Source organism: Papio anubis, chromosome 3 (assembly GCF_008728515.1).
Source record: "Papio anubis isolate 15944 chromosome 3, Panubis1.0, whole genome shotgun sequence".
Taxonomy (NCBI): Eukaryota; Metazoa; Chordata; class Mammalia; order Primates; family Cercopithecidae; genus Papio; species Papio anubis.
The window spans coordinates 137,516,229-137,543,161 of record NC_044978.1 but is presented as its reverse complement, the minus strand read 5'-3'; the positions used below and the strand labels follow the sequence as shown (position 1 = coordinate 137,543,161).

Sequence of the window (26,933 nt, the reverse complement as noted above, 5' to 3'; positions counted from 1 at the left end):
TTTGAGAATATAATGCAAGCAGTGGGAAACAAATGCATCAATCTATTCCTTTTAATCCTGGGGAACTAGAAAGTTGGAAAATCCTTTGGAGAATTTTTTCACTTGAGTATGAGGCTGTGTGTTAAGTCAGGACTAACAACATAGGCTTGATGTTAGGGTCTCCGTGTTAAGGACTCCCACTACAGTCCTCTGCAGTTTCCTAGGAAGCATTTTCTCTCATAAGCTAGTAAACAGTTTGAAATTAGTGTCCAATGACTCACTGAATATTCATTCCAGAAAATAATCTTAGAATTCAAAAATTCTGTTTCCACAATTTTAAAATATGGAAGAAAACTAAGTTCAAAGTGGCTCTCTATTCTGCACAATCGAGAAATTTCTTTCAAATACTTCTGTTATTCTTTTTACATCTTATTGCTCATCTAGTTTGAATTATTATATTAATGTCCACTTAGTGAGTTCCAATGACACATGGCCCAGTAGGTGTCTTTGTTCCACAGGCACCTTCCTCCCCCACCACTTTATTGCAGCACCTTCTCTTCCAACTGCAATTGCTTTTTGTTTCATGCACATACTATGCTCTGCTCACCTTCATGCCTTTGCTTAGGACATCTCCTCCCTATCCCATTTATTGTTATTTCTATGTTACCTAATCAAATACTACTCATTCTAAGTTTAATATCACTTCCTTTAGGAAGTCTTCACTGTTCTGAAGTCGCATCATCCTTCAGGCTATGCTAGGTTCCCTTTCCCTGTGTTCTTCCAATGTCTTGTACAACTCTCTGTGGGGTAACTACCGTTCTGCATTTTACTTAGCAGCCACTGAATAAATGTTTGTTGATTAAAGGAATGAGTGAATGAATAGATGAATTAGAATTGAATGTAGCTAATTAAAAGAAGAATTGGAGCAGATCTGGCTTTCATCATGAATTAAATCACTATGGAGAAAAAGCAATTTTAAAAGAATATGCTCTGTCAACAGCAGGTTGGTAGTATCATCTTTATGTACATAAGACAGCACTTCACTGTTTCATCAGCATCCAGTATAATTCATAGAATTTGTATATATATACACACGTATTTTTTCTTGGTATCCGGAAAAACATGTTTGTTTGTAGTATTTGTAGTATGATTTGTCTGCTGTAAAACTTGACACATTGTAACTTACGTAAAATTGCTTATGACGACCTAAGAAGTCTTCACAAGCAATTTGTACATGTGTCACAATGATTCCAGGTTTCTCCTTTTGTTTTTGAGAAAACATCTAATCAAGGCTGATTTTGATTTCAAATATCCGTGAGTATTGTTAAAAACAAAAATAAGTCTTAATAATAATTAAAAAAAAATCCAACTCTACTATTAAAAATGCATTAGCACGGCTGCTGGAAATGATCTCTACATTTTTTAAATTCTCCCACTGTGCAGTTCTCTTCTTTCATTGTGTGATGACTGACACGGACCTAAAAACTCTGATTTCTAGGGAGCAGAAAACATGTCAGTGGTATCTGAGCTCTCAGCTGCAGGGTGTAGTACTGAAGTGAATCATGTATTTGTTGGAATCATTTAGCAAAAGGGCAAATGTAGCAAATCCACTGCTACCTCCAAGTCCAGTGGTATGACAGTCCAGGCTTGGCGTTTTCATAGAACCAAAGCTGTGGAGTTTGTTGTCTTGTTTTTCCCCAAGCCATTTTCAGTTTGCTTATTTATTTCTCTAATAAGGGCCTAACCCAGATTTTGAGGTCATATACCTAGTCAGTATATTAGCAAGTCGCTCACTAAACCTCCAATTAGTCCTCACCCTCCTTCTGCTGCTGGCTCATTAATTGTCATCTACTTGGGCATTTTTACTCAATGACAAATGATGCTTACAGCTCTAGAAAGAAGGGGAATGGAACGAGCAGAAAAGAGGCTATGGCCGACATGCAAGATTAGGACAAAGTATAGGTGAAGCTGTGTAACAGTTGAAATCTGTTTTCTACTCACAGCCTTTTTTCCTTTGGGCAACGTGGTGCAGAGTTGCTTCATCCTTAAGTCTAGCATGTATCAGCTGCTATCTTTCCCAGCCTCACTCAGCTGTGGGAAGCAATGCCCTGAAGACTTTCAGCTGCTGGTGAGATTGCTGTGAGTCAGGCTTCCACTGCCATTGTCAGGGATGAAGAGGGACCTCACGCTTCAGTAAGCGCCTGGCAATATGCTCACCCCTCCTGCCACCCCACTCTCATCAACACAATTTGCCTAGAGTCTATGTTGGTCCTGGATTCCTAAATGCTGCCCTCATGGAAAGTCTGAAATTTCCAGATGACGCTTTAAATCTCACTGATATGGATCTGCACATCCCTTGATTTTGACCAGTTTTCCTATTCCTCTACAACTCTCCAGGTTCTTCTACTCTGCTCTATGAAACCTTATTATCCGCAGGATGTGTATATCTAGGGAGGTCATACAATTTGTTGTCATAATGATAATACTCTTGAGAGTGAGTGGGAATACAATTAATAACACTGGGACAAGTGGCAAAATCGAGACTGTCCCAAGCAAACTAGAACAAATAATCACCTTACCTATAACCTCCATTTGTTTTTTGAAATTTCCTTTTACTTTATTTTGCTAAGTAGAATGTACTTATCTTCTGGGGATACTGCATTGCCTGTGGTCTTGTGGTGGTTATTTTTTTTCTGCTACAACACTCATACCACTGGGACAGGATCTGGGGTTGGTATCTTCCTTGTCCCTCAAACCATTTCTAGACCCTTGTCCCTAAAATTCTCCAACCTTGAAACTTATGTTATCAGACTTTACTGCCTGCCACTCAGTGTTACTGTGGCCATCTACTGACTCTGCATCAGTCCTCCAACATTATTTGAATATTTTTATCACTTGACTTTCTGTCACTCTCCCAAATAGGAGTTCCGTGTTTCTTCTTGGCGATTTGATTATTCACATAAGCATCTCTTTCCAGTACTTGCTTTTTCAGTCTCAAGAATTCTTCTCCTCCAAAGATTTTTGTCTTTTCTATTACCTCAGCCAATAAATCCCATGTCATATAAATTTCAATGACTGTATTATTTTCATCATTTCAATTTCAAACATGTCATCTCAGAACAAGCTTCATGTTACTTCCAATTTTATCCTTCTTGTTTGCTGATTCCAAGAATTCCAGTCCCATCTAGGCCCGCAATGCATTGTTCCTGCCATCCTTTTCATATCCTCAATTCCCTTTTGTCATTGCTTTCCGGTTATATAGCACAGATTCCATGATTCATAACAATAATTACTTTTGTTTTGCCTGTCCTCCTAATTTCCTTGCTTGCTCCTATTATCTTCTATCATACTCTTCTTAAAACAGTAATTCTGGTGAAATATATTCTTTGTGGACTTTGCACTTCTACTCAGTCAGCTAACGATGATGACTAGAGAAAAAACTCACAATCATGCTGACTGGTCTCAATGTATAGTCATGACCACTGATTACAAACCTCTTTAGTCTTACCTAGAAAGTTTATCACAGTTTAGTAGTCTACTATCTCTTCCATTTTCCAGGACAGCCATTCCTATTTTCTCTTTCTTCAAATCTCCAGAAAATCTCTTTCCTGCTGCTTACACTTTGGTGATGACTTTGGTTCCTGTTTCTTTGAGTAAATATAATACAAGCACTCAAAGATGAACTTCCTTATGCTCCCACCACCACATCTTCTAACTTATTTCCTTCTCTCCTCTTACTAAGTCTGTGGACTGTGCTTCTAAGTCCAAACCCTCTACCTGTGCACCAAGAGGCCATAACTTATCTCCTAATCAAAGAAAGTTCTCCAGCAATACTGCAGTCTTTTTCCTGCATCATAGGCTTCCTTCGCTTTATTGCATCCTTCTATCAATACACAGATACTGTATATGTCTTCTTTCCAAAAAAATTCCCCAAACTTGACATCCTATTCCAGAAACCCCTCTCATTACTGAGCATTTTCTTTCAGCAAAATTGCTTTAAAAAGGAGTTATTCCTTTAAAAAGAACTATAGTGTCTACTTGTCAGTTTTACTACAGTTATCAGCAGTGCAGTGTCACTCCTCCAACATGGCTTGAAGATTTTATCACTTGGCTCTCTGTCACTCTCTCAAATACTAGTACTGTGTTTATTCTTGGTGATTCAATTATTTGTATAGGCATTTCTTTCCAGTACCTGGTTCTCATAGTCTCCTTTTCCTAGTCTCATAATCTCCACATCCTCTCTTTTACTTCTTTTCTTTTCTCCAATCTTTCTCTAATCTCTTCTTCTACTCTACCAGGCCTGTTGTTGTCAGGTCACCAGTGAATCCTGGTTTCCAAATACACAATTAATTCTTAGCATTCATCATCCTTTATCATGAGCATCATTTGACAGACAGTTGATCTTCTGAACTTCTTGAAATTCTTCTTTTCTTTTGGTTTTGAAACTACCACTCACTCTCTCTTGTTTTCCATCCTACCTCACTAGCTGATAGTTTCCTGATGCTTTGTTATGCGCTCTCTATCTCTGCCTCCTCTAAATATTAAATTATGTTTAGATTTTTTTTTCTTTTCTAGATATACTCACATCCTCAGTGGCCACATCCAGCCTTGTGGCCTTAAATACAAACTTTGCCTGCATAATGAGTAAGTATTTCATATTAACTACCATGCCGAGACAAATTCTCATTTGACTTATCAAACCTACTCTTGTCGTGGTTTTCTCAATCTCAATAAATGCCAACTTCATCCCTCCACCTACGTAAGCCAAAGACATTGAAGTCATCCCTAACTCCTCTTTTTCACCCCACATTTACTCTTTTAGAAAATTTTGTCAGTGTTACCTTCAAAATAGTTTAAATTTAACCCCTTCTCATCACTTTCACTATAATCACTCCGGTCCACTCATCCTTATGTCTCACTTGGATTATTACAGTGGCCTTCTCACTAAGCTTGCCACTCCCACCCTTGAGCCCCCTGGTCTCCCCACAGCATCTAGAGCAGACTTTTAAAAAGAAGTTACCTTGTGTCATTGTGTCACTCATCTGCTCCAAACTCTTCACTGTTTTCTCATCTCAGAGTGACCAAGGTCATCAAAATGACTCACAGAATATTATATCAGTGATTGTCAACCCTTATTGTGAATCAGAATCACTTGAAGGAATGTGAGAAATTCAGCCACCTTCCATTTGCCAATTAAGATATAATTAGGACTTTAGTGGGGCCCAAGCACCAGCCTTTTCAATGGCCTCCATCCTGCCCACTTCCCACTTATCTGCCCCTCCATCCCCTAACCCCATCTCTGTGCACCCTGCTCCAGCCTCACTGATCTTCTTGACATTTCTCTCCAGCAAGCCAAGCTAGCTTGTGTCTCAGGAATTTTGTAATGAGCATTCCCTCTGCCTGGAGCACTTCCTGTTCCCTCTCTCCCAACTATATGCATCGTTCACCCCCTGTCCTCTTTCAGGTCTCCATTCAAATGTCAGTTTCTCAGAGAAGTATTTCCCAACCACCCAATATGGGATGGCAACATCCTCTTCATGCTCTGCTTTTTTTTTCATTTTTACTTTTCCAATTTTTCTTTAGAGCCCACATTTATGCTTGTCTGTTATCTCCTCTTCACTACAATATAATCTCCATTTAGGCAGGAACTTTACCTGTTCTATTATACCCTCCAATGCCTAGAACAGAGCCTTGGAAACAATAGGTATTCACTGAATATGCGTTGAATGAATATATAAAATAGCAGGTTCAAGTCCACTTAGTTTTTCAGCCAGAGCTGAATAAAACTGGGGTAGGCTTACTCACTAGTTCATAGGGTCTGAAATTTGTCTTCCTGCCTCAGTCTTCTAAAACCCATGACACTGGCTCATATTGATATGACCAATCTTTTGTCTTGGCTTCCATTTTAATACATCACTTTTCCAGCTGGGATTAGAGCTAGGCCCTGAAGTCCAGTGGCTTGGCTGCAGCCCTGATGCCCACTTTGGAGCTTGTGAGTTCCCCCCAGTAATAACACCCTTTTTCCCATATTGCTCTCAGACTTCTACAGACAGACAGCCTTATACATTAATGCTATCTTTATGACTGAATACTGCTGGTGCTGGCACCACTACTGACTTCCCTGTTACTATGTTATCCATTTGAGCGTACATATCCCCTTGGAATTTCATAGTCTGAAGTATTATTCACTTACAAATCCTATCCTACCAATCCTGGTTTTATTCACTTCTCTAGTGGTCTTCTATGCTGAGATTCTAGAATGATTTGTTTTTTTCCCCAGGAGTTATAATAGATTAAAGGAAAGTGAATATCGCCCTCATAATAATCAGAGACTTCCCTATTTTAGTACTCCATATGATCCTTAATCTCTGGTCAGATCCTTACCTGCCACCTGGAAGTTTCTACATCTACTCTCAGAAGCTATATCTGTTTATGTCCTAGGCCCTTCTAAAATAATCTAATAGACTAAATTCCACTTATGTGCTAATGCCAATAACTGCTCAAAGTCACAGTCTTTTAAGATGTATTTGGGTTTTAAGAGAAATGAACTTCTCATGATGTAATTTCAGAATGTTGCTGAGTCACCATCATGGCCTCCTAACTGGCTTCCAGCTTCCATATTGCCATCTTCCATTTGTCTCAGTACAATAGTCATACGATTTGCCAAAATATGTTATCATGTTGCTCTTCAGTTCAAAACCATCCTGAGGTTTCATATCCCACATAGAGAAAAAGTCACCTTAGAATGTTCTAGACAGTCCTGCATTAGCACAACTCAACTTTAACATGCATATGAACCACCTATGGATATTGTTAAAATGAGATTCACATGTAGAAAGGCTGGGATGGGGCATGAGAGTCTATATTTTTAGGAAGCTCTCACGTGATTCAGACACTGCTAGTCCACAGGACTACACTTTGCATTGCTAGACCCCACATGATTCATCTTCTCTCTACCTTCAGACCTTTTACTTCTTGACCTTGTTGCACTTCTGGTATTATTCCTTATTTCTGAAGCCATACTGGCCTCTTTCACATTCTTGGAACATGTAGGCATGCTTCTACCTCAGGGCCTTTGTACTGGCTGATCCTCTTTCTAAAAACACTTTACTCAGACATACACACACTCTCCCCTCTCCAACCTGCTTAAAGTTTTTATTCAGATGTTACTTTCTTAGTGAAGACTTCCCTGGCTACCTGATTTAATAAAGCAGATTACCTTGCTTCTCAGTATTTCCCATCCTCTTCTCCTACTTTATTTTTTGTCCTTAACAATTCTCACTACTGAACATACTTGTTTATTGTTTACACCTACTATAATGCAAACTCCATGAAGGCATTTGTTTTCACTTCTGTCCATCCCAGTGACTAATGTACTGCTTGACACGAAGAAGGTGCTCAATACATAATTGTTGAATGAATGCATAAAACATGCAGTTGCATGTTAAAAATCATATTTTTTCTACTTATGCAAAAGGTCTTGGTTGAAACAAGGCAGAAAAAAAATCTGTTCTAGTTTACTTAGGGTAGTTTGATACAAAGGATAGCAAATCAGAACTCATCTACTTGATGCTCATTTACACAGATTTCTTTGGTACAAGCTGAATCAAGATAGTGGATGAGATCAGTATCTACCTTTCAGTAAGAGAAACTTAATGAGACTAGTAGCACAATTAAGAATAAACAAAGACAGAGACATTAATGGAATCTATTTAAAGTTATAGATTGTGAGGATGGTTTTTCTCAGTGATTCAGTCTTTCCTGGAAGGCAGTTACTATATATATCCATATATATATATATATAGTGTGTGTGTGTATACATATCCATATATAGTGTGTATATATATCCATATAGTGTGTGTATATATAATATACATTATATAATGTACATAATATATAATATACATTATATAATATACATATGTAATATAACATATAATATATACATATATACACACACATATATGGATTTATGGATTCTTGCTCAAGATATTATAGAAGAAGTGTGGCCTTTTGTGAAATGTTGACCTAAAAGACCTCTGATGTCTTATCTGCCTGTATAAGTTAGAAATCAATGACAGAGAATAAAAAGCTGCTGTGTGAAATGTTCAAGACTCGTTTCTTGAAGAAGAATACACAACTGCATTTCATGTGTCATAGTTCTCAATTTCATGAAACTCCAATGAACTTTATCAGGTGAAAAGGTTATTATTTGATTGTTGGTTGTTTTGTTTTTTGATAGAAACTGGCCAAGACCTTGTAAACTTGAACCAAAATACGTATTATTATTAGCTGTTCTCTGCCTAATCAATTGTCAGCTGTTTCTAATTTGGGTTGAAAGAAATACATAGTACAAACAAATTTCACTTAGATATTTTCTATTATAAATTCATTCAGAAGGGCATTTTCACTAGCCCTCTAGTAAATCAGAAAACTGAATAAATATGATATAATAAATACTTGAGGACTTGATTTGCAGTTTCAAACTCATTAGCCCTCCTTATCAGCAGACGAAGAATAGAAATTATTCTCTACCTCTTTTATTGAATCTTTATTTTATTATATCACAACTTTACATGAAGGTTAGGAAATATTAAACAATAAAGCTTTATAATTACAAATCCCTCACATATACATTATCTCAGGTAATCTTCAGGGCCATCTTATGAGAAAGATTTATGGCTCTACTCATACTACTTATTGATGCTTTATATTTATTATCTTATTTAATCTTGACAAAAACTGTGTGAGGTAGAATTCTTATCTTCATGATGCAACTCCCAAGGCCCAGAGATTTTAAGTAACTAGTTATGTTTATACATTTTATTTTAAAAATGAGCTGGATTCAAACCCAGGTTGATGTGTCTATCAATACCATGCTGGTGGGAGAAAATAAAATTAAATTTCTGTGGAATAATACTGTATAGGATGAGGTTATAAAGGCATAGGGAGCTTTGGCTCCTAAAATGGAATAGAAATATGAACTATAAATTTCTATTCATATTAATCATCAAAAAAATTCATTTTTAACAGACATTATAAAGGAATGTAACTTATCTTCAAAGCCATTTAGTATACTTATTCTGAACACAAATTCATTAACATGCTATGAGTACCTGGTAAGCCTTAAAATGTCTACCCTCCTTCTCCCTTCCCCAAAAATACATGTTCATTTACCCACTTGGATCCATCCCTCAACCCCACACCCGATTAACTGGGAGAACCATGCTGAAACTCCAGGAGCCAATGGTTCTCTTGAGAAAGCCAAGAAATATTTTAGAATCAATAACTGAGTTCCAGAAAATGGGGTATAATCAGGGCAAAGAGGATAGAGGCCATTGCTAACATCTCCAGGATATTCACTTCCTTAAAGACATCATTAATACTTGGAGAAAGGTTTATGTTAGCATTATCAGCTCTCAGAAGAATGATATCAATATGGTGACTGCAAGAATTACTAGGCTGACTCTAGGGACCATAGTAGTAGCAGTGGCAGATAAAGGGTGCTAGATGAAAAAGCAGAGACTAATGCTGAAACCTGTCACAGAATAATTTTTATAGTCATCAAAATATCCTCTAGCATGATATTATTGAGTTTGCCTTTAGAACAGGAAACACAGACTTGGAGTCCAAATTATTCTGCAGTGGGAGGTCAGAGAGAAAAAGTGTATACTACTATTGCTGCTATTACTGACATTCATTCCTGCATTCTGTAATTATTTATTAAATGTCAACAACAATTTTCACTAGGTTAGTCACTAGAGATGATTTTAAGAAAAAACAGTCAGATATCTCATTGAGGTTGATAGGGTTTGAACTGCTTCTGTATATATGTTTATAAACTACAGCTCAGAGTAAAAATAGCTTTAAGATTTTCACATAAAAAAGTCTTTCTATGCCTTTTTAATACAGATAGTTATAGAAAAAGCAAGATGTAAATAAAGATTTTCACATTTGGAAATAGAAACAGACATCTGTAGGAACCTTATTTGTTGACAAGATTAACTTTTACTTCCAGATAACTTCACATAAGCACAACTAAAGATAACGGTTTAATCTAAAAACAAGTGCAGTGTAGAAAATACCCTGAGTCATTTAAAAGAATCAGATAACTTGAATGATATTTGGAATTGGATTTCTAAAAATCTTTTTAGACTTCATGTTTGTTAAGTCCTTAACCCTTTTCTGAACAAAATACCAGTGTGTATATTTGATTTTGGAATTCAAATGGAAACTGATCTGTTAGACACATTACAGAGGACTTTGAATTCCCTTTCTGGTGTCATCAGCCATTTAAAAAATCTTCTTTAAATCAATATAAGATGTAATTTAACAGGAAATTCTCTGTCAGCATTAAAGATTAAAAAAAAAAAAAAATCTCAACTTCGTAATTCCAGCATGGGAAACAAAATGGTAAGGACTATTAATGGACAACCATGGACATTACCTTTTGAATGCCTGCTTGGGACTCCAGAACATTGTTCTCCGATCCATTGCTTCGGTTGATCATCCGCCACATTTGGGAATACATGCTATCCCTCTCAAAAGGATTCAGTCCTTTCATGCGGACATGCTCATATACTGCAGAGTCTAGGACTGTGCCATAAGGGATTTCTGTTTGCTTGGAAAGGTCCTGGAGAGACCTTGATTATTGGGAGAGAAGAGAGACACAAGAGACAGTACTGAATATTTTCAAGTGGGAATAAAGTTAAAAGAAAAAAAAAGGCAATATGTGTGCAAACATACATCAAATTGCTTTTCTTGTTTTGTTGTTTCCTAATATTAGGATACAATGTGTAAGAAAGAAATTCCATCAAAGACAAGTTATATCAGACTGCTAGTCTTAATCATATGCTAATTTAGTAATTTTAAAAAAATTTCAATATGTTATAAGTATTAGTTCTACATTTCTTTAGGTAGCAAGGCTTATTTTTTTAAATTATAGAATTTACATAAACAACATGCTTTGAGGTCAAATGTAGTCTTAAAAATTAGTAGTTATGATAGTCGTTATTTATTGAATACATACATATCAGACAATTGATATATATTATCCTCACAGAAATGCCTCACATAAATAATTATTTGACCTACTTTATGGATGAGGAGACTTAGGTTGAGAGAGTAAGTGACTTGATCAGTGTGGCATAGTCAGTGAGTGCAAGAGCTAGAATTCAAATGTGGGTCTATCCAGCCCCAAAGATCACAGTATTTCCAATGCAAGATGCTGGTTCTTATTTCTGTATTTCTTTTGCTATATTTGCTTTAGCATTGTGTGTGTGTATGTGTGTGTGTGTGTGTGTGCGCGCGCGTGTGTAGTGTGGAAGTGCGGGGAGTGCTTTCTATTTGGATGAGAATACATTTCACGTTTCTGGAAAGCTGAAAACATATTCAGAATAATGCTTCAAGATTTTTAAGTCAATTTTTTGAGTTACAGATAGCATCTACTTGTCCCAGGTTATCTGTCTCTAAATCGGTGGTCGATTTCCCTCCATTTGAGTTGGAGTCCCTCTATATTTTCCAGCTTAAAGAACCAGTTATCATTCCACTGGAACTCATTGAATTTGTGTAGGTGCCCAACTCTAATGACTGACATTTAAGAACAAATACTGTGCCTTTGGCATGCTGTTAAAATCAGATGCTGGTACAGTTACAACTCACTAACTTTTGGGAATGGGAACATGCTTTGAAACACTATACCATACTTCAAACAAGAAAGAATGCGCACAGAACTCTATAACCATGAGCCATGAATCTCATGTAATGTATACCTCTGAACTTTTGGTGGGTTTCTAGATAGAGTTTGCTAATGATTTCCTGAGGATCTTTGCAACCAACACTAGCACTGGGCAAAGGCACTGGGAATACTCTTGCAGTTCACCAATCTCCATCATGTACAAAATTGTGTTGGAAACAATACATTATGGGCCATGTTTGTTAGAGGAATATTTGTGCCAATTTCTAATAGTAACTTTCAGCAAAATTTAATCTGCATTTTATTGAGTTTTGTTTTGTTGATGTATATTATTTACTCCATGGAAACTACTATGATAATTCCTCTTTGCTCTACACATCTGATGCATAAAATAATGCATTTAAATCATCCTATTTGAAGAGAAAGTGTAATTCTGGAATTTTCTGGAATATTCTAAACGATTAAATGAATTCTGCCATTTGTAAAAGATAAACTAAAGTGATAACGTAAATGAATAATTGAGGGTGAAAGCAAGAATAAAATGAGCCATATATAGTTAGGATGCAACTAAATAACAAAGTGAGTGGACATTTACTTGCAGGACATACTATAATTATCTTGGTATATTATAACAATAAAAATTTTGTTTCCAGAGAGCAATTTACTGCTGTTTTCAGTAGTATCAGTAAAACTGTATTATAAACATGAACATTTTAAACATATATACCTGTTTAGTGGAGGATACCCAAAAGTGGTAACACAGGAAGAAGAAACGGAACATATCTACACAAGTTATAACAATACTCATTTGTTCAGTTTCTATAAATACAAAGGTGAAGACCAGATGGTTGTACAGAGTACCATCTAGAACCTACAAGTCTATGGATGGAGAGAGCACATATTGCAGGTCACCAGACACCCTACCAGTACAAGGTTGGGCCCTTGGCTGTCTGGCAGTACTAGCAATCAAACTTAACTATAACCAGCAGAAGGTTTTAATTTAATGGAGGTGAGATCACAGTTTAGCACGATTTTTTTTTCCAGTGCCTTCATTTAAATATATAAATGGTTTGCCCAAATAGTCACCCTGGCTAAATGCTGCTAAATAAATTAGTGCTCCTTCTAATCCTTCCATGAAAAGAAAACTGAAACCAAATGTTAATATATTTAATATGATCAGGTTTTTGTGACATAGCTTCACCTTAAATATTAGCTTTACAGCCTGAAAAATCTAAGTTTTAATACAGTTTAGCTGGCGAAGTTGTTTTATACACAATACATTTTTAAAGGAGTATCTTAATATATTGCCTATGTGAAGCTCCTGGTGTTACAAAAAAGGCAGTTTATATTCAACATACTTCACATTTAGAATAGCAGAGCATTTCGTAATTTAGAACAAAGGCATGTTCTCTCTAGTAGTTTGTGATATCAAGTGCAACTTATAAATTTGCCTTGAGACATATTTGCAATAAAACTTACAAGTTTTCTGATTCAGCATGTTCCATCATAGTACACTACGATAGCACCAAAGATGACAAAAATAAAATGACTGAAGCAAAATGAAGTGAACACAAATAGCTTATTACAGAATGAAAAGGCCATTTCAGGAGCCCAACATAGAAAGGGAGTAACTATTATAAGTGGTCACTTTGTTTTTTTCATACTAAGAAGAGTTTCGAACAAGATTAGCAGAAATGCTGTAGCCTATATTATAAGCCTCTAAAGGAAATATAGTAGGTTATTCAACAAATAGTAATCTTCAAAAACTTGTATCTGAAGGTCAAAATCTGAGTGCATAATATTTAGACATGCCCAATCATTGTTTTAAAATGTAAAACAATCATAGAATCATTAATAGGCACCTAATATATACATTAATTTACCATGGCAAATACTGACATTTCTTTTTTAACAATAGACATTTTCTCAGATGATAGAAGGAATGGGAAAATCAGCTGGGTGCAGTGGCTCTCACTTGTAATCCCAGCACTTTGGGAGGCCAACGCGGGTGGATCACCTGAGGTCAGGAACTTGAGACCAGCCTGTCAACATGGCGAAACCCTGTCTCTATTAAAAAAAAAAAAAAAAAAAAAAAGCTGTATATGGTGGCAGGCACCTGTAATCTCAGCTACTTGAGAGGCCGAGGCAGGAGAAATGCTTGAACCTGAGAGACGGAAGTTACAGTGAGCTGAGATTGCACCATTGCACTCCAGCCTGGGTGACAAGAGCAAAACTCCACTTCAAAACAAAAAAAAAGGAATGAGAAAATCTAGAGTACTCCAGATACTCCAGAGAAGCGTTATCTGTGAACATAGTATTAGTATGTATAACTCATACTGCGTTTCTCTACCTAACCACATATACTCATGTAAAAGTCAGTGAATGCTCACTATGAGAACCCATTAAGGCCGGGCGCGGTGGCTCAAGCCTGTAATCCCAGCACTTTGGGAGGCCGAGACGGGTGGATCACGAGGTCAGGAGATCGAGACCATCCTGGCTAACACGGTGAAACCCCGTCTCTACTAAAAAAATCCAAAAAACTAGCCGGGCGAGGTGGCGGGCGCCTGTAGTCCCAGCTACTCGGGAGGCTGAGGCAGGAGAATGGCGTGAACCCAGGAGGCGGACCTTGCAGTGAGCTGAGATCTGGCCACTGCACTCCAGCCTGGGCGGCAGAGCTAGACTCTGTCTCAAAAAAAAAAAAAAAAAAAAAAAAGAGAACCCATTAAACCTGAGCTCTCTTCTCTCAAACCCACACTCTCACTCATGCACAAGGTAAAAAATGAGTGTCTATAGCTCTAAGTGGTGGATGATAAAAGAAATGCTTCGCTGCCCTAATCAGCCTTATCTTCTTGACACCTGACTGAGATTATTCTTTTATTCCTGCTACTGTTCTCCGATCAGACTAGCATCAAACTATGGGTACTGAACAATACTGAGAGCTTACAGGTAAGTTATATTTAGTTATCTGTATGAACAGTACATACACTGAGGAACTGTGTAATTTAGGGCAATTCTGTGAAAATAAATTTTTAAAATTTGAGTGGCTTTAGGTTTCTGTAAAATTCTTTCCAAACACTGAAACCCTTTTCAAGCATTTAAAATTAATTTGGGGCCAGGCACAGTGGCTCATGCCTGTAATCCCAGCACTTTGGGATGCTGAGGCAGACAGATTACTTGAGATTGGGAGATTGAGACCAGCCTGGCCAACATGGTGAAACCCTGTCTCTACTAAAAATACAAAACTTAGCTGGGCCTGGTGGTGCACACCTGTAATCCCAGCTACTCACGAGGCTGAGGCAGGGGAATCACTTGAATCCAAGAGGCAGAAGTTGCAGTGAGCCAAGACTGTGCCACTGCACTCCAGTTTGGGCAACAGACCGAGACTCCCTCTCAAAGAAAAATAAAAAATAAAAACAATAAAATTGAATTAATTATTTAATATTTGATAGTCTACTATTAGATATATTTGATAGCAATAGCTTTACCACTGAGTAGGTTAGATTTTAAAGTCAAGCATATCTGTCAAATCGTTACTTGATCAGGTTTCTACTGTTTTTATATAAAGATTTTTATGTTGATGATTCCTACTTCCACAATGTCCTACTGAATGATTTCTACTGGTATTTTTTTGTGGAATTTACCCCCACCCCCTAGCAGAGTCAGGTGATTCTTTATAAATACTGTTGAAGAAGAATTCATGCATTGAAATGGAATAAATAATGCATGATTTCCCTTCCAAGTATGAGATTGCGTGACTCTATGATACTAAATGGTCATTAATTTCTTCATAGTAAACTCTTTGGGACATTTATACAACTTTATAGTAATGAAATAAGGTAATATTAAATACGTTGCTAAAAACACATCTCTAAAACTGTCAACTAATTTTTTTTTATCTAATGCCTAATCCATCTGTGGTAAACTTTCACTCATATTTTTTTCCTATTTTACTTTAACAAGAGAGTAGATGTTACTATCCACATAAAACTTAAATAACTCTCATAAACCTCTCTGCCCCTTCTCCATTTTCTTTGTCTTCTCAGATTAAAAACTACATTTAGCCTGGTTGTGTGGAATGCTCACCAACAACTGACAAGAGTGACCTGCCAGCCTGGCTTTGGGGAATTGTAAGTCTAATCCCATTTTCCATGGGATGGAACAAGTCAACTTAAGTTATCACATCAGAGGAGATTTCCCTTCACAGGGAAAAAAAACGGAACGTGGCCGATAGGATAGGCACCAGATGCTTCAGGCAAAAGGGCTAACAGTGGAAAAGAGACAAATAGGGGTATATGACAAGCATCCTCCAACTCAGTTTAGGTTCCCCCTGATTCTCTTCCCAGTTTTCTCCTTTGGATGCTGATTTCAGGAACTGTCAAAGGACAGATACTGTTACAGCCCTGAGAGCTCATTAGCAACCATGTAAAGAGCCTGCCTGTCCATTGGTTGTAGCAGCTGAGAGCTGTCCTCTGAAGTGCAGTGACAAGTTTTCCAGCACAAAAAGTGATCCAAAATGTAGCACTTAAAGGAACAACTAATATGCCGGGAGGGTGAGAATTAGTGTTGTTCAGACCCAAGAAGCAAGTCAAAGTGTTAGAAAATGGATTGGGGTGCTTGGTAAGGCAGGGCACCCCTGAGAGGTACTGCCAACAGCCCAGCACTGAGCAAACTCTTCATTTCTAAAAGCATGAATTGTGAAAACATAAATATTTGTGTTTCAATCTTTGAGAAAATTATTTAAACTTCTCCAAAATGCAATTTCTTTCTCTATTAAGCAGGAGAACTAATACTTTCATATTAAGGTATCTAGAGGTTTGAATTAGATACTGTTTATAAGATACTTTCTTAGTAATTGGCTCTCTATGAGCACTCAGTTACCAGTAGTTACAATTATTGATGTTATTATGATGATTACTATTACTTTGTTCTCTATTACAGTTTCTGGAATTGCTATATCCTTATTTCCTATCAATTGGATTCATTCTCAGCTAATTCCCTTCCTTACCTGTGGCTCTTTAACTTCCCCACCTCGTGTACTGTCATCAAGTTCTGTACATTTTACCTCCTAAATTTTGTAATTCTGTCACCATCTTTGCCTTTCCATGTCTAATAGCCTTGTCATTTCTACCTAGACTATTATTTTTAAGCCTTTTCCCTATCTCTGTTCTCACTCACCACTAATCCATTCTGTGGCATAGCTAAACTGTTCTTTCTGATATGCAGATCTGATCATACTGCTGCCTTGTTTTAAGTATTGCCTGTGTACTTCACTGCCCTTTGAAAACAGTTTAAAGTCCTTAGCCTTCAAGTTCCTTCAAAAATTTGGCTTAAGTCTTTTCTATTTCTATTCTCAGAAACAACCTTTTGACTTATTCATATTCACAGTATAAGCCAAACACCATTTCTTCATTCCTGGCTGTACCACAGGTGCATGTCTTGGTAGATGTCTTCTTGGCATAAGATGCTTCTTTGTCTACCTGGAGAATTCCTTCCTTTCAACATGAAACTTCACTCTCTTCAGTGCTTTTCTAACACTTGGAATATGTTCACAACTCAGCATTGTGTTTAGGAATTGTATTTGTTTATTTACCTCATTAGAATATAGATTGCTGGTTCCCCTGATTTTTAAAAAACTTCATCTTTGAAATCCAGACCTAATCCAGGGTCTGGAAAACAGTCAGCAATCAATGAAGCTTACTTGTTTATTTATTTATTTATTTATTTTTTTGGAGGCGGAGTCTCGCTCTGTCGCCCAAGCTGGAGTGCAGTGGCCGGATCTCAGCTCACTGCAAGCTCCACCTCCCGGGTTCACGCCATTCTCCCGCCTCACCTGCCTAGTAGCTGGGACTACAGGCACCCGCCACCTCGCCCGGCTAGTTTTTTGTATTTTTTAGTAGAGACAGGGTTTCACCATGTTAGCCAGGATGGTCTCGATCTCCTGACCTCGTGATCTGCCCGTCTCGGCCTCCCAAAGTGCTGGGATTACAGGCTTGAGCCACTGCGCCTGGCCGAAGCTTACTTGTTTTATGGTGGTCTTCTTTACTAGAAAGATACTTCATTTTGGGAAGTAAGCATTCCCCTGAAACTAGCATGGCATAATAACAGCATTTAAACTATATATTATTAGCCATTCTACAGCTGACTAATCATGGCCAGAAGTATTTCTAATTAAAAAATCAAAAACGAGGCCGGGCGCGGTGGCTCATGCCTGTAATCCCAGCCCTTTGGGAGGCCGAGGCGGGCAGATCACGAGGTCAGGATACAGAGAGTATCCTGGTCAACATGGTGAAACCCTGTCTCTACTAAAATACAAAACCTTAGCTGGGTGTGGTGGCAGGCACCTGTAGTCCCAACTACTCAGGAGGCTGAGGCAGGAGAATCGCTTGAGCCCAGAGGCGGAGGTTGCAGTGAGCTGAGATCGCACCACTGCACTCCAGCCTGGCGACAGAGCAAGACTCCATCAAAAAAATAAACAAATAAATAAAAAATCTAAAACATTTTAAAAGAAATATTTGGCAATTTCCTCCGTGAAAATCAGCTGGGAAAGTTTTATCAAACCTCCAGTGAATTGCCTGTCATAATATTTTGCCACAAATGTAAAATAAATAAATTCAGAGGCAAGGCAAATAAAAAGAAAACCCAAACAATTAGGACCAAAAAATGTATTTTGAAAAGCTGAGGGTATTGTCCATGATTCTGGTAGACATAGGACCTGGTACAAAGTAGAATGTTTGTTCCTGAAAAAGTTACTTATCTGAGCAGTGCAGACAGAGAAGATAAGGAGTACATGAACTGAGTGATTTGTTCACTGAAAGACTGGAAGCAAACTGAAATGGTGAAGAAAATTGCTTAATTGAAATGCTTATAAATATCTAAAAGAATTCATGATTTTAGTAGCTAAAGAAGAGACAAGCCGCAGAACAAGTCGAGGACAGTCACCTTTGGCAATGTTGAGGATTACTACAGAAAATTAAATTTTAGGATTGTTTTTCCTGGTTGAATATTTAGATAAAGAGGAAGAAGGAGAGTATGTATGCTCTATGTATGGACAAATGGAATAAGCCTTCCACCTTCCTATTTGTGGCATAGTCAATGGCCACTTGTTCTTTGAGAAGCCACATTCCTATCTTAGTAGCTCCTTTTCCTTAGTGAAGTTTTCTTAATTACCTCAGACACCAGTTTGTAAAGTCTGATGAAATACAAAGATATCAAGAGTATATGGTGGGATAAAAAGGACTCCTGATATTTTCAAGGTAGCTTGGTCCATAATTTAGAGCTCTGTAAAACCTATTTTTAGTGCCTGAAGGGGTGTCCTTATTTAATGAAAGTAGGCTCAGGAAAGAGTTTTTAGCCTAATAGCACTAAGTTTCTTATTTTAAAAAAAATTAATGTCAAAGTCATGTTAATGGAAGACATAGGGTTCTCTCGTAGAAGATTAGATTGTATAGCCTAAGGAACCCAGAGACAGCAATCTCTAATGAAGGAATGTACCAGCACCAAAGTGCTTGTGTCTTCCTTCCTATTATGATGCCAGAGTCTTTTCTTCCTCAACAGAGCAGAAGCCTTTGAAAGAACAAGCTGAGGTCTGAGGCCACCACAGTAGAATGATACCATGCACGGCAGAGGGTTAGAACTCCATTTTGGGAAACTGAGAGAATTTCTCAAATGAAGCCTTCTAGATGGAGAGGGTGCCATAAGAGGAACAAAAGAGGGTTAGAGATTTACAGAGGGTCAGAAGATGAGCACCTCCATGTGGAATGCTTGAATAAGGTCTAAATGATGCAGCCTTTTCTAGTCCCTCCATTCTGTCCCTTTCCCCACTCCTGTCCTGAGTCTTTCCTCTTCCCCCTAACCCTCCTCATGTGGCACAACAGAATACATTAGATAAAAGACAGCTTCAGGTCCGTGTGCTCTGAACTCCTTAGAATGTCTATTTCATTTTTACTTTTTAGAACTGTTTAAATAGTCACCAGAATGTAAAATGTGTTTGGTCTAGGAAAGGTGTGCAGCAAGACTCATGAGAAGGGCACCTCTACCTGCTAGAACAATGGTCCTCCTGTGGTCGATTAGATTACAAAGTGCGGGGATTAGAGCCCAGCAGATGACACTGAAGTCTATCCTGACAGACTTGGGAATACTTTCTGCACTCTCTTCCGACAAAAGTAGTCTGGGGCAGCCCCACGCACAAAGTGGTAAAGATAGGATGGTCACAGGTAAAATTATAAGTTTATGTAAAGTAGATGCCCTTGGGAAGGGTGGATGTCATGGACTACTTAGGGGAACATCACCTTGCATTAAAAAGATCTGCACTTTCCATACAAAGTTAGGAGTTAATTCAGATTTGTGGACATGGCAGGCCATTTTAGAGAATCTAAGGAAAGATGGAAATGCTGCATGTCTTACTGCTGTTGGCTATAACCAATAAAAATGATTGTTAAACTGTCTCCGAAATGATGGTGTCATACAGATGCAAGAGAATAGTCATCTGAAAATCTGACTGGCTTGTCTGACTTCTTGACCCACATTACAAGCTAGAAACTAATTGTGTCACATCATGAACCCTGAAATGTGGCAGATACTGTATTTTTCTACCACAAACCTCAAAACTCTGACAGTGTTGACAGAAGTATCGTTTATGACCCTTTTCTCTATTTTAAATGGCTATTAAATAAACAAATATTTGGTACATATTAATATTTGATAATAAATACATTATAAAATAAATATACATGTATATACCATGAAAGTCTATTTTAGATATATTTAATATATGTGTATGATACATAAGATACATAACATATAAATTATTAAGCAAATCTTCACTATAAAATGTCCTAGTGTTCTGTACATTCAATTACCCTACATTTTTCCTGTGCATGGTACAAAGCATGTGCAACTTCTTTTTTATATATCATGAAAAAGCTGCAATACTTATTTATCTCAAGGAATTAGGAAGAAATATGAAATTATCCTAAATTTTATGGCCAGCATTTAACTATGTTACCACTGATTATAGACTGATTGTAAAATTTATGTTAAGATGATATCCTCAAATAATGCAATAGATTTTAGCAGTGAAATAGGGGATTTTCATATTCCTATATTCTTGAACATTCAGGAAGGACTTCACTAATTCCCATTAATTTCCCTGGAAGGATCAGATTTTTTTTATTATTATTATACTTTAAGTTCGTACATGTGCACAACGTGCAGGTTTGTTACATATGTATACATGTGCCATATTGGTGTGCTGTACCTAGTAACTTGTCATTTACATTAGGTGTATCTCCTAATGCTATCCCTCCCCCCTCCCCCCACCCCACAACAGGCCCCAGTGTGTGATGTTCCCCTCCCTGTGTCCAAGTGTTCTCTTTGTTCAGTTCCCACTTATGAGTGAGAACATGTGGTGTTTGGCTTTCTGTCCCTGCGATAGTTTGTTCGAATGATGGTTTCCAGCTTCATCCATGTCCCTACAAAGGACACAAACGCATCCTTTTTCATGGCTACATAGTATTCCACGGTGTATATGTGCCATATTTTCTTAATCCAGTCTACCATTGATGAACATTTGGGTTGGTTCCAAGTTTTTGCTATTGTGAATAGTGCTGCAATAAACATACATATGCATGTGTCTTTATAGCAGCATGATTTATAATCCTTTGGGTATATACCCAGTAATGGGATGGCTGGGTCAAATGGTATTTCTAGTTCTAGATCCTTGAGGAATCGCCACACAGTCTTCCACAATGGCTGAACTAGCTTACAGTCCCACCAACAGTGTAAAAGTGTTCCTATTTCTCCACATCCTCTCCAGCACCTGTTGTTTCCTGACTTTTTAATGATCGCCATTCTAACTGGTGTGAGATGGTATCTCATTGTGATTTTGATTTGCATTTCTCTGATGGCCAGTGATGATGAGCATTTTTCCATGTGTCTGTTGGCTGCATAAATGTCCTCTTTTGAGGAGTGTCTGTTCATATCCTTTGCCCACTTTTTGATGGGGTTGTTTTTTTCAGATTTTTGAATGGTGTTAACAAAAACATACTAAAATAATCATAACACCAGAGAGTTGAAAGAGTTACCAGAGACATTACATAATGTGATTAGGTACCTTAAGGCACATAAACCAGTTTCTAAAACTGACTTCATGTTTTGTTTTAATAAGGTACTTTAGTGACTTGGAAAACTTAACCAAGGGAGTCCCTACTTGTGCTTAGCCCCCAAATCTCCTATTTCACAGAAAACACTATTTTGTTCTCAATGAAAATGGACAATGGCTGCATAGCACCTCTAGTATAATATTTCTCTATGTAATAAAACACTTATTTTTCATTTTCCTCCTTTAGCCTTCTCTTTGTCAAATTAAACACTAAATTATTTTAGTTGTTATCTATAAGATATGCTACTTCCATTTTTAGACTGTTATTAACTAAACCATTTTTTTCTCTTATATTTTAGTTTTTGCATAATTTGTGAACCTTCTAAGTAGGTCATGGTAATCTTTACAAGACTTGAACAACTTACATGCAGCAGGGTCATTTAAAAAATAAACACTAATGCCATATTTCAAATTTATAATTGACAGATGGTTTATGCTGAAATTATCACAGACATACACAAATATACACACACACATTGTTTTTTCCATCTCTGAGTGAATCATCACATATTTGTCCCTATTAAACTTCATTGTACTTCTAATCACCTTGTTTTATTTGTAAAGGTCCTTAAACATTCTTACAGTGTAGTTCTAGTCAATAATCACCCCTACTCAATACACAGTAATCTGCATATTTAATAAGCTTACTCCCCATTCCATACTTCAAATCAACACTGAAAATGTTAATTAGAATCTAAGACCAATGCTGACTTATGGAAAAAATTTATTCAATATACCCTCCAAGGCTGACATTGAACTATTGATCACTACCTTGTGTATGGCCCACTAACAAGCTCTGACACAATAATACATAATACTACTACATGAAACAATGACCCAAATGAATACAGTGTGAATTCAAATGAGGAATCAATAATAATTTGTGATTTTTTTCCTCTATAAGATCTTTTGAAGAGCTCAAAAACATTAACCATGCTAACAAAAATTTCACAGTGGGAAATAAAAGACTAGGAGAAATAAGTTACCATGAATAAATGTAGGCTAATTTAATAGCCTATTTAAAGACCCAGTGAAACATTATTGTCAAAGTAAGGTAGAAGGTCATAGTTTCAGTGAAGCATCTAATGAACACGACTAAAACCAAAAATGCTGGCTCTTCATAACACAGGAACAGGGGACCAAGTCTCTACTGATAACTCAACATTTTCCAAAATGCAAAAGATACATTTCTCTTCCCAGTCCAGTAGGTCTGTGAATTTCTCAAAATAAATTTATTTTTATTTTTATTCTTAGAATGATTCAGAGAAAGTGTCCTCTATTCTCAAGTAGGTGATATTTCCTTTTTGAGAAATTTCAGCAAGAATTAGTATTAAATATATATCTTGATGCCTGAGAGCCAGGTCTTATTAACTGCTGTTTTGAGATTATAAATGCCCAAACTGTTCTGCAAATGTGCTCCACACCCCCAAGTCAACAGCAAATCTTGCGAATTCTGTAGCATCGCTCTCAGAGAAGTATAATCGTCATCTGCATAAAAGCAGCCCACCAGCAAGCTTTAGACCTTATTCCTCGCCTTTGCCTTCCTCACCACTTGCCATTACCTAGGGCATCTGGCTCTTATCCAGCATCATCCCTCCTTAGCATCAGGGCTTGAGAAATGGGGGTTGTAGTAGGGGTGTGTGTGTGTGTGTGTGTGTGTGTGTGTAGGAGTGGAGGAGAAAGCCATTAAAATAAATTAAATATCTTTAGATGACAGGAACTATGGAGGAACTAAGAGCATCAGAGAATTAATGGGGTCAAACAGATACTTAGTAGTAGAGTGTGGAGGTCAGCATACCAACATTACTGGCATGATCGAGAGGCTAGGGTAAGAAAAATGGGACTGGAAATAGAGAACTAGAAAAAGAAAATAAGAAGATATGACAAAAAAGGATTTTCTTTTCAGATTTGCCTTTCAACTTAAGATATCGGTTAATCAGGTTTTCATGTGAGTATTAGTTTTATCTCACACCTTGTTTAATAAGAGATCTCATTGGTATAGTTGATATAAAATTTTATGCCTGAAGGGATGTGGAAAATAACATCATTCAAACTGTGATACAAATATTTGTGCAGTGAGCAAAGAATTGGATCACTTTTTTAAAAGATGAAAAACTGAAGTGCAAAGTGGTTTTAAAATTTGCCTTATTTTTTAGTAGGAGAAAAGAGACTTGAACCTAAGTCTTCAGTCTCCTTTAATAGTATTCTTCTGCCAAACAGCCCTGCCTGCCAACTCCAGTCTTACTGATTTTCATCACCACTCTTCCCACATTAATTTCACAAAAGGTTTCTCCATACTCAAACTACGTCCTCCACAATGACTAAGCAGTATACTCCAAGTATAAGGTTTTTTTAAAAAACCATATCTATAAGTTTGTGGTAGACAGAATTTATTTATTCAGCAGACTTCAGTAAGGGAAGAAAATAACAGGAAATGGAGAAGACACAGGACTTTATATTCTTGAGTACAGTACTTAATAGGTTTCTAGGCTTAAAGGAGCAAGATTGGGAAGAGAGAGAAAAAGAGAAGGATTTGATTTGTCAAGAATGATTCATCTTGTTCAGAAGAAGATTATTTTAGAAGCTGTGGAAGATTATAAAATTGGTGAAGTTTTTGTCTTGGTAAGCTCAGTGTAAACAGAGTCTATGGAAATGCTAATATAGCCCTGCTCCTAGGAGCCACAGACAAACTGTGAGACAACTTTTAATTAAATGCTCACTGAAGGGTGGCTTTGAAAGACCAATATTCTAGGAAATTTTAACTTTTTTCCAAAAGAGAGACAAAATTCTGTCTATGACATCGAGATGGCTGTATGTTTGGGAAACATCCATCACTGCAGTACTTAAGTGCTAGGACAAGTAAGCCATTTCAACACTAACAATAGAGAGTAAGGAGATGAATGTCTTCCTCTGCTGCAGTGCTCGTGTGTTCTGGACCTAAGCCTATACAATTCTGTACTAAAATGAAACAGAAAGGCAGTATGAGCCAGACCTCGCTCACTTCATCCACCTTCATTGTGGCTGCTCCTAATAAAGTGTACAATTGCCTACTGAGAGCTATAAAAAAGGCTTCCACTGGAAGACTAAAGAGTGGGGTGACACAAAGGATACTTAGAGAGCATACCATTTTGGGTTTCCACTCTTATCCTGGAATAATAGGTCAAAGAAATGGCTTTCATATTTTTATCTAATTTTTTAAATGGGGTATACATACAAGTCATGGAGTTTCATACTCTCAGGTCAGATTCTAAAAAATGTCTTTCTAGTTCACTCAGTGAGTGAATATTTACTTGTAACCCACTAAATACTCACGCAATATACTACATAAGGCACTGAACTGGTACAAAGTTGATACAACAACCCTCAAGAATATGCATTTTAATAGGGAAGTAAAACAAGTAGAATAGTATTCCAATACGGAGTGTAAGTGAGGTAGATGTGAAGTGGTTCAAAAAAGGGAGACACTAAATGTAGTTATGAATATGTGGCAAGGATATAGAGAATAAGTGGTATTTGAGCTGTGTATTATGAGAGGGCTAAATAAAGATGAGTTAGGAGAGAAAACTTGCTTGGCAAATATGTATCCTGACCCAGGGGTCTTGCCAGTCTTTATTAGTAGCAACCAGATCTCAGTGCTAGTTAGTCACTAGCTAAGGTCAGATAACAGAGTGAATCATTCTAACAAGCCCTTATTTATGCCTAAATCAAGATAAGTCTTCCAGATGTATCAGATTTTTGTTTGTTTGTTTTGCTTTTACTTTCAGGGGAATGAGAGGATTAAGCAGCAGGGCCAAAAGACAACCCTCAGCAAATCAGACCGCAAGGTAGGATGGTGACATCTGTGTCAGAAACGGTAGCTCCATAAGCAAGAAACTTTGAGATTTAGGTGAATCAGGTCAAAGGAACAATTAATGTATAGAATTGTGGACAAAATGACAAAAATACCATCAAAAATGGGGGCAGAGAGAAAGACAGTCCAGGGAATCTACATGAGTGCCTGGAGAAAATGTAGAAGAATGGAAGCAAATGTCAGGTAGGGGCTGTCCATGAACTGTGCCATATTATTCATGCCTTTTGACTTTTTTTCATTTAATCTTTACACTAAACCTATGAAGTTGAATCTATCCCCTTTTTACTCTTAGGGAAAATATGGTTTATAATAATTATGAAATCCTGACAAAGTCATTGAGCTATTAAGTGGCAAATAATTTGAATGCAGATTTGTTTGAATCCAGTCTCCTATTACTGACATTTGGATACCACATAACTTAGAAATACCTGGAAGTAACTTAGCTAAACATCCTGCTGCCATTAATTCTTTTCTGCAAAGCTCTCTTTATTTCCTAAGAAACTTATAGTAACCCTTATGGATGTCATTTATTCATTTACTTATTTCATACAATAAAAGTTTAGTGTATTTGTAATTAGCAAACAATATGTTCCCTTGGTAAAAAGTTACAGTGCTAGATTGCCTGGGTTTACTACCCTAGCTTTTAGTTTCATCATTTATAAAATAGAGATGATAATAACATATCTCTCATGGGGCTATTACGAAGACTAAATGAGAAAACCCATGCAAAGTGTTTAGAAAACTAGCTGTCACATAGCAAGCACTCAAGAAATGTTAGCTGCTCTTATTCATACTATTGTCAGGTACTCTGAGAGGCACTCTAGCAGTACCATGATGGATATAACATAGTCTTTGCTTTTGAAGAACTTAAAATCACAAAGAGAAGGCACATGTGTAGTAATGACTAATTATGCCTGGGAAAATGGAAGATACCAGAAGAGAGGGGGTTTTGAGCCGTTTCAGGGAGAGAGAAGAGCATGTAAAGCTCCAGAGAGGCATGCAATGTCCCATAAGAGTCTAACTTGACTGTTGCATGAAAAAAATGAGAAGCAGTTCGTTGGTGCCCCTGGACAGAAATGTGGATGGGCCAGAAGGGCTCAATATGCTTTGCTAATGGAATTGTATTCATCTTGATTGGATGAAGTAATAATAAAGTTTTTCAAGCCAATTTTGAGGATGGGAGAAGGTAACAGTCTGGACTCCACACTCCAGTGGATAAACTGTAATGGGAAGAGAATGGAGAGAGAGGA

The 26,933-nt window shown here is 37.2% G+C and overlaps 1 protein-coding gene across 1 annotated transcript in view; it reads right to left on the bottom strand.

The window, feature by feature from the left end:
* Positions 1-26,933, bottom strand: part of GRID2 (glutamate ionotropic receptor delta type subunit 2) — a 1,499,636-nt gene that overhangs the window by 235,123 nt on the left and 1,237,580 nt on the right. The window contains exon 13 of the mRNA XM_017959328.3: positions 10,427-10,622. Coding sequence (XP_017814817.1) covers positions 10,427-10,622 — 196 coding nt within the window. The remainder of the gene's footprint in view (positions 1-10,426; positions 10,623-26,933) is intronic.